This window comes from Pipistrellus kuhlii, unplaced genomic scaffold (genome assembly GCF_014108245.1).
Source record: "Pipistrellus kuhlii isolate mPipKuh1 unplaced genomic scaffold, mPipKuh1.p scaffold_m20_p_79, whole genome shotgun sequence".
Classification (NCBI taxonomy): domain Eukaryota; kingdom Metazoa; phylum Chordata; class Mammalia; order Chiroptera; family Vespertilionidae; genus Pipistrellus; species Pipistrellus kuhlii.
This window is the reverse complement of record NW_023425583.1, coordinates 591,428-604,420: the sequence shown is the minus strand read 5'-3', so window position 1 is coordinate 604,420 and position 12,993 is coordinate 591,428. Positions and strand designations below refer to the sequence as shown.

At 51.6% G+C, this 12,993-nt stretch overlaps 1 protein-coding gene across 1 annotated transcript in view; it reads right to left on the bottom strand.

The window, feature by feature from the left end:
- Window positions 1–997: 997 nt before the first annotated feature.
- The window catches only part of COL5A2 (collagen type V alpha 2 chain), a 115,088-nt gene continuing 103,092 nt past the window's right edge, over window positions 998–12,993 (bottom strand). Inside the window, exons 49-54 of the mRNA XM_045576235.1 lie at window positions 12,937–12,990; window positions 11,889–11,996; window positions 8,979–9,270; window positions 6,389–6,576; window positions 3,600–3,839; window positions 998–2,633 (exon numbers count right to left, since the gene is read on the bottom strand). Coding sequence (XP_045432191.1) covers window positions 2,487–2,633; window positions 3,600–3,839; window positions 6,389–6,576; window positions 8,979–9,270; window positions 11,889–11,996; window positions 12,937–12,990 — 1,029 coding nt within the window. The 3' untranslated portion in view covers window positions 998–2,486. The remainder of the gene's footprint in view (window positions 2,634–3,599; window positions 3,840–6,388; window positions 6,577–8,978; window positions 9,271–11,888; window positions 11,997–12,936; window positions 12,991–12,993) is intronic.

Genomic DNA, 12,993 nt, shown 5'->3' with positions numbered 1-12,993 from the left:
CACCATTCTCATGAGAAGGGATGCTATCTATAACTTCTTTGTATCTCTTTTCTATTTGGAATACGTTATATGGTACCTGGCCATAATTTGCTAAATTTTGTGTTACACATCAGGGAATTTTTTTCAGCATAGTTTATGCTTTTTTTTTTTTTTTTTGCTATTTTTATCCTTTTTCTTCATTTCTGTTGATTTTGGGAATTCCCATTTGTATTTTTTTAATGAATAATAAATAAATGTCACCATCTCCCCAGATGTAGATTGTTTTGCTTTTGATCACATAGAGTTTGAGGTGTCTGTTGGCCAAGAAGGTAACAAAGTACTGGTCTAACGGGACCTGTGAGTCTAGAACTCAGACAAGAAATCCAAGGGCCATTGGAATTGCCTTTTATTTGTTAAACATTCCCGAGCTCCGAGTATAAACTAGAATTTCTATATTTGGAGATTATAAGTGTTCTTGACTTAAGAGAATCACCGCATGTTTCTGGCTCATCTATCTGAACTTGACAACCTGTAGAGGTTGGACTTGAAAGATGTTTTAATGCGGACAAACTCACAAACGTCTTCCGGGATATAAATATTCAAATTCAGGATGTAGGTCACAAGTCAAAACCAATTTTGGGGAAAACATTGTTAAAGAAATATTGAAATAAAACTCTGAGGACATTTGGCTAAATTCTTATGTGACACACTTCGAGACACGTGTTTTATCATCACAGTTTTTTTCAACCATGAAAAACCAGTTGCTTTTCTCTTTTTACCAATAATATTACCCTGAGGGTTTTAGGGGTCCAGACAGTGACAATTAGTGTCAGGTCTCCCTTCCTGACACTGAGACTTGACTTTCATCTATGAGCCAGCGCATACTCGGCAGAAGGTATCTGTTGATTCACTTTTTAAACAAATGGGGAGCAAAGAATGCCGCTGCACCCTTCTTCCCGCTATTGGAAATGAAGTGGATCTAACATGCTCAAAGGAATTCCACAAAACAGAAACCACAGACGTGACAAAAGCGTGCATTTAATTCGATGCTGTGCAGATACATGGCTTGTCCTTTGGGATGGTCCCAGCTGTTTATTGTTAAAGAAAAAATTAAAATGGAGCCAACAAAATGCAATTAAGGAAAAACAACCACCTTGAGACACAGGGGCTCTGCCTGCTCCGTCAGAAGCAGGCAGGTTACAGACATCCCAGGTTCAGCGTGGCAGTGAACAGCGGGAAGGCACAGAGCAACGGCTCCTCTTTCAGAAACGGGCGAGCCTGACACTCTCACAAATGGCACTGGTGCAACCATCTTTGTTTTTAAAGAACTTCATAGAAGGAGTTTTAGCACCATCATTAAAGGACAAATAATGACACATTTCAGCCCTGCCTATCTCCAGTCTCGGAATAATAACAGAAGCACAGCACCTTTTAGTATCTAAACCACAAGCAGGAACAGTGAGTCCATCCCAGCTTCTATAGATGAGGTAGCTCTGCTAAGACACGCGGTCGTGTTTCCTCGGACAGTTCGATGGCCAGATGGTCTCTTCCCAATCCTCGCATCTGATTAGTCGGCTCCAGGGCTGGGTTCCTAAGGCTTTTCTTTGCCACAGGCTTCTGGACGAGGATGTGGTCATCGGAAAACGCTCAGCCCTGGTCCTGGGCACGTTTGGAAGGCTGTATGTGTGAATGTTTGTCAATGTCTCCTTAAACAAGGAAGGGTTGTACGCAATGGCTTACTCATGTAACTCCCAGCTGTACTGTTGAATAATAGACTAAGTCAACAGGGGATGCTGCCTTCCAATCTGAGTGAGGAGAAAGTCCACACTCACCGCCCTTTGTAAAACCTAAGTTCACTTTGTCCTCAAGAAATTTCACTGAATATATATTATTTTAAAAGTCCACTTAAAACAGCAAGGAGCTCTTTTTTTCAAGATTCTCTTTCAAGAGTCTCTCTGATAGTTCTACAAGACCAAGACACACATGAGGGTGTCCCTCACAAGGGCAAACATTTGGGTTTCACCTTTAGTTGACCATCTGGGTCTGAGAGGTCACAGAAAGGCACTATCTTCTATTTTTCAAGCTGCAGCCAGAGGCGTAAACACGTGCTGTGGCTCTACAGACCCCCCTCTCTAGGCTACCTGCCAGGAAGAAGAATGTTCTCAAATACTAAGCAACTCCATCAGGACACTGAAATGAACGGGAGAAAACAAAGACTTGTGTGTTCAATCTGTTTACTTCTCTTAACAGGCGGTCATTGTCATTGGTCATCTTAAACCTCAACTTCTGTATGGAAAAATACTTTAGCTCAATGGGCACGGAGGACTGTAAGTAAAATAAATATTCTGAGGGCTAAGGAGGCCAGACACGGAGGACCATATGTACAATGCGGGCCGCAGCCAGCCGCTACTTCAAGAGTCTCAGGATCAGCTTCACGCAGGCCAGCTTCTCGTGACCGGGGGCCGGGCGGTGAGGGTGTTGCTCGCTGCCGACGGGCCGTGGCCGCTTCACACGAAGCAGACGGGCCCGATCTCGATGCCAAATTCCTGGTCTGTGCCGCCCACATCCACGGGGGCCAGGTCTACGATGGGCAAGCGCGCCACGTTCTGGGTTCGGTACTCAAACACGGTCCTGCCCACGCTGCCGTCCCGTTTCTAGGGTGAGAGGGTGCAGGGTTAGTGATGGTGTGAACGGCGATCGCAGAGGCTGGACGGCGCCGCTGAGCCAGTGGCCCCAGCCCCTGAGGCCAAACAGCGTTCCCAGCGCTCAGAGCGCCGCCCGCAGAGGAGGCCGCAAGCCGGGGAGACGTGCCTCCAGCTTCGGATCCAGCGGTGCCCTTTGCTCCCCCGAAACGCCCCGCTCGGGCACTGACAGCGCGAGCTGTGAAGCCTGTTTGCTCTGCACGTGCAACTATAATTCATCAACTCTTTTCCTTCTCCACATCGACACATGCAAGCAGGGAGGCACACAGATCAGAGAAAAACAGAACCTGTCTCAGACGGATTACACATTTTAGAACCAAGAAAGCTGAAGCACAAAACTGAGATTTTAAAAAGGAACTTGCATAGAGCAGGGTCAGGTTCCAAAGAGCCAGCCTTTCCCTACTGTTTCGTATTAATGCGTGTGCGAACCCTGCCTCATGTATTAACACATGTGCAAACCCTGCCTCATGTATTAACACATGTGCAAACCCTGCCTCATGTATTAACATGTGTGGGAACCCAGCCTCATGTATTAACACATGTGCGAACCCTGCCTCATGTATTAACACATGTGCAAACCCTGCCTCATGTATTAACATGTGTGGGAACCCAGCCTCATGTATTAACACATGTGCGAACCCTGCCTCATGTATTAACACGTGTGCGAACCCTGCCTCATGTATTAACACATGTGCGAACCCTGCCTCATGTATTAACACATGTGCAAACCCTGCCTCATGTATTAACACGTGTGCGAACCCTGCCTCTGTCCCAGCCCGCATTCACGTTTTCCCTAGACAATGACAGGCAGACTGCCATGTCTGCACACAGGGCATGACTGTCCCTACCTCGGTGCCATCAGTCTTTTTAACAAAAATGAACCGTTTCTCTCACCGGCCAGCGGAGCAGAGCACTTACGGAGCACGTGTCCTGAAGGACGATGTATCTGAACCGGACGTTCCCCTCCGCCCTGATGTCCAGGTCGTTGGCGCCTTTGAGGACCACGGCCTTCTTGAGGCTCTGCGCCTGGTCGTCCCTGTAGCCCACGCTGTTCTTGCAGACGTAGGTGATGTTCTGCGACGCCTCTTTGGACAGGAGGCGCAGGAAGGTCATCTGGGTGATGGCCGCATTGGGTGACTGGTGGTCTCCGTAAGCAAACTGGAGGGACAGAGAGAGGCTTTGCTACACGCAGTTCTGAAGGGTTTCATAATGCCATGTGTGAGTGTGTGTGAGAGTGTGTGTGTGTGTGTAAGAGAGAGAGAGAGAGAGAGAGAAAGAAAGAGAGAGACAGAAAGAGAGAGAGAGAGAGAGAGAAGGTTGATGTCAAGTAAATTAATTTTGAAGGGTATTACCTTTATTCTGTCATGTAACAGAATATTCTACTTTTAAAAAAGTACCCTAAAATGTTTATGACTCTTCATCAGTGAAAACCTCGTCCTTACTCCCCGAAGCAGCAGATGAAGAAACCCGTGACATTGACACTCATCGGAGAATGTTTACGTATTTTTAAATCTCTAGAATATTATTTTTAGAAGAAGTTATGTACTTGAACATCGGCTTGGATATTTAATCATGCATCAACAATAACTCATTGTTTTTATTGCTGATAAGATTTAGGCCTTCACTATTTGTATAAAGTATTTTTGGTGTCGTTACTCCTCACCTGAGGATATTTTTTCATTGATGTTTAGAGAGAGTGGAAAGGAGGGGAAGGGACCGGGGCAAGGGACTGAGCCCACTACCGAGGGACGTGCCTTGGCCAGAATCAAACCAGCGACCCTTTGGTAGCAGGGCCAATGCTCTCCACTGAGCAAACCAGCCATGGCGGTATAAAATACTTTCAACCTGTTATTCGTTGTAGAAAATATGAATTACAAGCTTCTCATTAGCTAACAAAAAGAAGTTATTTCCTACAGACTCTTTCTTATTCATCTTCTACTCTGAGGTTTATTTCCAATGCTCCTTTTTGAGCTCTTTACATAATATTATATTCACTGAATTACCTTTCAATTAGGTACATTTAAAATTTTCTCTGCTCATTAAGTAACATAGATTCTGGTATAAATTATGCTCACATTCTGTTCATTATGAAAATGAGTTGTGAGGAGAGAGCAGGAGCAGAGTGAGAAGGATGTTTCAGAGCTAGGGTGCCATGAAGAGATCCAGAATGAAATGTCATGTTGCAATCGGAGGGGGCAAGGCTGGTTGAGATCCCAAATACCAGGCCAAAGAAGAAGCATTTACTCAGAAAATACAGTAAGTTTAAGTAGTACTACATTTATAGTCATTTAATTATATGAACACTTATAGTAATTATGTAATATTATTCACTAGAGGCCCGATGCATGAAATTCATGCAAGAGGAGGCCGCCCTTCCCCCGGCTGCTGGCAGTGGCTTCTCTCTGGAACCCGGGACCCAGGCTTCCCTCCAGCCTCTGGCAGGATCCAGGGAGCTGGGCTTTCCTCGCAGCCTGGCTTTGTCCAGAAGGACATCTGGTCTACTTAGCATATTACTCTTTTATTATTATAGTCTAGTGGCCTGGTGCACAAAATTCATGCATGGGGGGGCAGGGGGTTCCCTCAGTCCAGCCTGCATTCTCTCCAATCTGGGACCCCTTGGGGGATGTCCATTTCTGGTTTAGGCCCAATCCTGCAGGGCCTAAACCGGCAGTTGAACATCCCTCTTGCAATCTGGGACTGTTGGTTCCTAACTGCTCACCTGCCTGCCTGATCACCCCTAACCACTTTGCCTGCTGGCCTCCTCACCCCTGACTGCCCCCCCTTGCTGGCCTGCTTGCCCTGTCACCCAACAACCTGAATGTCCCTAACTGTCTCCCCCTACTGGCCTGCTTGCCCCCAGTTACTCCCTGCCAGCCTGATCACCCCAACTGCTCTCCCCTCCTGGCCTGATCACCCCTAACTGCCTATGCCTCAGCCCTGCCACCATGGCTTCATCCGGAAGGTCTCCCAGTCTTATTAGCAAGTTATGCTTTTATTATTATAGATAACTTACCATGTACTGCATACTATAGGCAGCACATTATATTCACACGAAGACTACGAAATAATATCACCCACATTTCACAATGAGAGCCTGAGGCGGCAGAAGGGCGTCCTGCTGTCCCCACATCAGGACATCCAGGCAGCAGTCACCTAGGTCTCCTGTCGTTCAGGGGCCAGACCCCTTCACCTATACCTCACAGCCCGTGTGACGTGCATTACAGGAACTAACAGTAAAAACAATTACTTCCCACATTCCACCGATGGAAAAACCATCATGCAAAATTTATGTTCGTTTAATTCACACGAAAACTTTGTTTATGCAACGATATAGCAATGGTAACAGTTGAGAATATATGACTTTAAAAATTAACATGGTAAAATAAACCTGGTCAAAAAACAGTAACATTGTCCTAAGTCAGTGGTTGGCAAACTCATCAGTCAAGAGAGCCAAATATCAACAGGACAACGATTGACACTTCTTTTGGGAGCCACGTTTTTTCAACTTAAACTTCTTCTAACGCCACTTCTTCAAAATGGACTCGCCCGGGTGGTGGTATTTTGTGGGAGAGCCACACTCAAGGGGCCAAAGAGCCGTGGGTGGCTCTCGCGAGCCGCAGTTTGCCGACCACGGTCCTAAATAACGAGTAAGGCATAATGAAGAATGGGAGGCAGACACAGGCCGGTCGGCACGCAGCGGCTGTTACCTGGGCTCCCCGGTTCATGTCGAGGCCGTACCAGACGGGCTTGGGGTCCGGCGACTTGCTGCTCCACCAGGTCTTCCGGGGGATGCTCGCCGGGTTGGCCGAGATGCACGTCTCCCCCGTCTCCATGTTGCAGAAGACCTTGATGGCGTCCTCCACGGAGCCCTGGTTGGGGTCGATCCAGTACTCACCTGTTCCCCAAATAAACAGATTTGCGAAGAAGAGTGAATTTCAAACATGACGAGAGCCACATATGGTCAAAACGATCAATAAAGTAAGTATAGGCGTTAAACTGTGGTCAGAATGTTATAAGTGATTTCACTGGCCGGTTAGAATTGATCTCTGTAATAGCTGAGAGATACTTGAAATAGGTTACACCAAGTTAGTGCTTGGTGCTGGACAGGTAGTCAAATACACAAATAAATATGTATTTGTGCACCTATCTGTGTATGTATACTTATACATGCGTGTGTATGTGATTTGTATGAAAATCTGCATTTTAAATAAAAGGTAGAGACAGTGGTGGCTACAAGTCTGGAGCTGAGAATGAAATTGCCTAGTCCTCACGGACCGTCTCAGCCCTCCCTGTCCATGTCATTCCAGAGCTAACGAGCCACTGAGCAGCCACAGCCTCCTCCTCTGGCCCAGAGTCCCTTTCTCCAGGTCTGAGTAGATTAATCAGAACCGCAGAATACTGCCAAGGTAAGGCATGATTTCCACAACTAGGACAGAAGGACTGCTTCTTTCCAAAACACTCTGTAGGAACAAGTAATCCTGCCTGCAGAGGCTCTCAAAGCTGTATTGACGGAGCATTAAACTGTATGCTGGGTCTTTCATTGTCAAATAAGTCTGGGAAATAAGATAAACTTCATTCTCCTCTTGAAGACCCATGGTATAGGAGAGCATATTAAGTCCCTAAAGAGTCATGGAGGTGAGTCCATGCCAACCTTGCTTCAGCGAGTGTTCTCTATGCCATGTCACCGCAAAATTACCAATGCTTAAGGTTTCTGGGTGAACATGGCCCTGCAGGGCGAAATGGGAGCATTAATAGGGTGTGTCCTCTCAGTGCTCATCGTCTCACCCCATTGTTCTTCATGTCACTGACCGTCCCCACCGCCCTAGCCCTAACCCTAACCCTACCCCTACCCCTACCCCTAACCTACCCCTACCTCTACCCTAACCTAACCCTATCCCTAACCCTACCCTTAACCCTACCCCTACCCCTAACCTACCCCTACCCCTAACCCTAACCTAACCCTACCCCTGCCTCTACCCTAACCTAACCCTACCCCTAACTTAACCCTACTCTAACCTAACCCTAACCCTACCCCTAACCCTACCCCTACCCCTACCCCTAACCCCACCGCCCTACCCCGAACCCTACCCCTACCCCTACCCCTACCCTAACCCCTAACCCTACCCCTAACCCTAACCCTAACAGTAACCCTACCCCTAACCCTAACCCTACCCCAACCTCTTTAACCCCCTAAACCTACCCTATACCCCTAACCCTAACCTACCCCTACGCTACCCTACCTAACCCTAACCCTACCCCTCCGCCTACACCCCTAACCCTACCCTAACCCTAACCCTAACCCTAACCCTAACACTAAACCTACCCCTAACCCTACCCCTAACCCTAACCCTAACCCTAACCCTAACCCTAACCCTAACCTACCCCTACCTCTACCCTAACCTAACCCTACCCCTAACCTAACCCTACTCTAACCTAACCCTACCCCTAACCCTATCCCTAACCCTACCCCTACCCCTAACCCTACCCTTAACCCTACCCCTAACCTAACCCTACCCTTATCCCTAACCCTACCCTTATCCCTAACCCTACCCCTACCCCTAACCTAACCCTACTCTAACCTAACCCTACCCTAACCCTGTCCCTAACCTACCCCTACCCCTAACCTAACCCTACCCTAACCCTGTCCCTAACCTACCCCTACCCCTAACCTACCCCTACCCCTAACCCTACCCCTACCCCTAACCTAACCCTACTCTAACCTAACCCTACCCCTAACCCTATCCCTACCCCTACCCCTACCCCTAAACCTACCCTTAACCCTATCCTTACCCTTACCCCTACCCTTACCACTAACCCTACCCTTAACCCTTACCCCTACCCTTACCCCTAACCCTACCCCTAACCTAACCCTACTCTAACCTAACCCTATCCCTAACCCTAACCCTACCCCTACCCCTAACCTAACCCTACTCTAACCTAACCCTACCCTAACCCTACCCCTAACCCTACCCCTAACCTAACCCTACTCTAACCTAACCCTACCCTAACCCTACCCCTACCTCTACCCTAACCTAACCCTATCCCTAACCCTAACCCTACCCCTAACCCTACCCCTAACCTAACCCTATTCTAACCTAACCCTACCCTACCCCTAACCCTACCCCTACCCCTAACCTAACCCTACCCTTATCCCTAACCCTATCCCTAACCCTAACCCTAACCCTACCCCTACCCCTACCCCTAGCCCACAAGCTCTGTGGCCCGGAGCCCACGCCCTCTCCTGGGCACCCCCGCATTCCCGGTCGCAGCCGGAGCACGGCCAGACCGCGGCCTCACCGCTGTGCTTCGCCGAGTGGCAGAGCTTCAGGTCATCGCAGGTGCGGGCCGGGTGCTTCCTGGAGCCGTCGGGGCTGCGCATGGTGTCGATCTGGCTGCTGAGGGCCTTGAGGGTGGCATGGACGCCCGGGTCCGTCTTGTTCTTGTCGTCAGGCGCCGCCTCGTCCTCCGTGAACTCGGGGAGGGGGTCGGGCACGCCCTCCTCGTAGTGCCCCAGGATGTCCCCGAGCGCGGCTGTGAGGTGGCCCGGGGGCCCCGGCGGGCCCGGCGGCCCAGGCTCGCCCGGAGGACCCTGGCGGTGAGGAGCATTGGAAACACATGAGCACACACACTGCTTCTGTGTTCCACCGCCACACGCACTGCTTCTGAGTTCCACACATGAGCACACGCACTGCTTCTGTGTTCCACACATGAGCACACGCACTGCTTCTGAGTTCCACACATGAGCACACGCACTGCTTCTGAGTTCCACACATGAGCACACGCACTGCTTCTGAGTTCCACACATGAGCACACGCACTGCTTCTGTGTTCCACACATGAGCACACGCACTGCTTCTGTGTTCCACATATGAGCACACGCACTGCTTCTGAGTTCCACACATGAGCACACACACTGCTTCTGTGTTCCACACATGAGCACACGCACTGCTTCTGTGTTCCACACATGAGCACACGCACTGCTTCTGTGTTCCACACATGAGCACACGCACTGCTTCTGTGTTCCACACATGAGCACACGCACTGCTTCTGAGTTCCACACATGAGCACACGCACTGCTTCTGTGTTCCACCGGCACACGCACTGCTTCTGTGTTCCACACATGAGCACACACACTGCTTCTGTGTTCCACACATGAGCACACGCACTGCTTCTGTGTTCCACACATGAGCACACACACTGCTTCTGTGTTCCACACATGAGCACACGCACTGCTTCTGTGTTCCACCGGCACACGCACTGCCGGCCCTGGCGCTCAGGGCGTCACAGCGCACACCCGGCCCCACGGTGCGGGGACCTGGGCGCCGTGCCCACTACCCAGAAGGCTCTGCCTGCCCGATACCCAGATGGCGCTGCCTGCCCGCTACCCAGAAGGCTCTGCCTGCCCGCTACCCAGTACCCAGAAGGCTCTGCCTGCCCGCTACCCAGTACCCAGATGGCTCTGCCTGCCCGCTACCCAGATGGCTCTGCCTGCCCGCTACCCAGTACCCAGAAGGCTCTGCCTGCCCGATACCCAGAAGGCTCTGCCTGCCCGCTACCCAGATGGCGCTGCCTGCCTGCTACCCAGAAGGCTCTGCCTGCCCGCTACCCAGAAGGCTCTGCCTGCCCGCTACCCAGATGGCACTGCCTGGCTGCTACCCAGATGGCTCTGCCTGCCCGATACCCAGTACCCAGATGGCTCTGTCTGCCCGCTACCCAGATGGCGCTGCCTGCCCGCCTGGCTGGAGCCCTGAGGGTGAGGGTGCCGTGGAGCTGCCTCCAGGCCACGTGCCTACAAGTCGGCATCTGAGCGACAGTGAGAGCCAAGCTCCAAGTGTGCACGCTGACGTTTACCCTGACGATGCAACATGTTCTACAGAAAATACGCTGATATGGACCTTCGTTTCCAGACGACTTGGGCAGGCACAGCTGCAGGTCTCACAGACTCACGACAGAGGCTGGGCCGAGTGCAGCGGAGCTGGGGGTTACCCATCAACACCAGGGAAATGCCCACAACAAGCACCCACAGGACAACCGTCCCGTTTTCAAATAAGCGGGAAAGCCGGACATCTTCTAAGTGTTCAAATTAATGTGTAAGTCAAAATTCTGTGGTCTAAACAAAATTTAGGTATGTTCTCTTTATCCCTTTTAAAAAATATATTTTTAATGACTTCAGAGAGAAAGGAAGAGAAGAGAGAGATAGAAGCATCAGTGATGAGAGAGAATCGTGGATCGGCTGCCTCCTGCACGCTCCCCAGTGGGGATCAAGCCCTCAACCTGGGCCTGTGCCGAGCGGGAACGGAACTGGGACCTCCTGGCTCACAGGTTGACACTCACCCGCTGAGCCCCGCTGGCCGGCTCTTCAGTTCTTCCCGTAACAAGAGAACCAGCCGAGAAGCGGGAGGCTGTGTGGGCACCTTCCCCTGGGAGATGAGGCGCAGGCTGCCCCCGAAGAGCCGGCTCTGACAAGCTGCTCCCACCTTTCCTCACCCCGAGAGCCTGTGAGGCCTGCCGGGCCCCCCTTTAAGATCGCATCATGCCCCATGAGCTCCTTCGCCCCAGTCTCAGGAGGTGTTTCCGTTGGGGACCAGTGAGCCAGAGGCAGGGCGCTGCCGGCTGTCTCCGCCCAGAGGAACAATAGGGGATGTCCCTCTGGCCCGCGGGAGGCAGAGGGCGTTCCGCCCCATAACGTACATGATGATATGCAGCTGAATGGCCAGCAAGGGGCAGAGACCGGACAGAGGGACGGGTAAGTGAGGCCGAGGAGGGAAGGAGATGAGGAGGTTCCCCGAAGACCGGAGGAGCCAGCGTCTAGTTCACAGGATCCTTGGGTCGACACCACGGCATGCGGCGATGAACGTGTTCGTGGAAACCCTCCCTAACGCCGTCTGCATTGAAACCCTCCCCAACGCCGTTCCCCTCGCAGCATTTCCATGAACGACCACCCGTCAGCCTCGCCCTCGTTCACTGCCGCTAGGAAAGCCCCTCGGACACAGCGAGCCACGCTCACTCCTCAGCGGTAAACGGAGGCCCCGCCAGGGGGCTCTGACATCACAGACTCAGTCACTGGGTTAGAGAAGGCCGAACCCGTTACTTCCTCAGACCAGCTCTGGTGGCCTTTAGGTCTGTGCCGAGTCCCTTGGCCCTCGGCCCTCGGGCTGGGACCAGGCTGAGGCCCGGCAGAGCCTGGGCACGCTCACCCGTGGCTTACCTCGGGGCCCGCCTCCCCGATGCTGCCCCGCACGCCAGGAGGCCCGATGGGGCCCAGCGGCCCGGCGTTGCCTTCTTTCCCGGACGGACCCACGGGGCCTGGAGGACCCTGCAAGGACAAACACTGTCAGCTTCTCTGGGAAACCCCCACGGCGCCTCTCTCACCAAAGGGCCATCTCCCTGATGGGACTGCCACGGCAGTGTCTCCGATTCAGATCCTAATGACTGACTAACGAGTGGAGTTCCAGAACATCCCGCGTTTACTATCATCGCACATCGACTGTCATCCGTGCACGTGAAAGACCAGCAGCAGCTAAAACCGCTAACGGACTCGTCCTCTGCTTTCATGACTGTCGGGACTGTTCCGTCCAATCTCATGTGTCATGAACTGAATTATAAATTCCGTGAACGAGGTGTAAGAAAAAGGCAGGAGGTGAAGTGATGATATATAATAATTAGAAGTTACGTTCATGTGTTCACACAAGTATCTCATGACATCCTAACAACTTTCATACTACTCATTTAATGACACTAAAAGGTTTTGTTTGTACTAGATTCAGACATAGCAGAAATTTGAATGATTTTCCCGAGCAATCATGTCTGCCAATGATGTGAGGACATTAATGACCTGCTCCAGGCAGCGAGAGTACCAGTGCGGGTTTCTAAAGCCACCAATGCTGGTTTCCTGGCAGGACTGGCTTCTGGATCAGCCTGACGCACACACCCTGAGGGAGTGCCCAGGTCCTCAAACACACATCCCGCTGCAGCCGGCCGGCTCGGCCTCTGCGCTGCTCACAGAGCGAGGCACCGGACGGGGAGTGAACACGGTAAGGAAGCGGCCCCGCCGGTGAGGGGTTCGCCGCAGGAAAGGGGTGTTACTGTGGGGCCAGGAAATGCCAAGGCACACGGCAGGGCTTTCTACTTGGGGGGAATTGCTGAGAGGCCTCTGTCCTGCGCTGGCACTGCTGCAGGGATCCGGAATCCTCTGCCCTCGGGAAAGCGCCCCCACCCCCACCCCCGAGGACATCACAGCGGGCTGCGTTACTCACTCTCGGGCCGAACGGTCCAGGGATCCCGGCGCTGCCTTGCTCGCCATTGGGACCCTG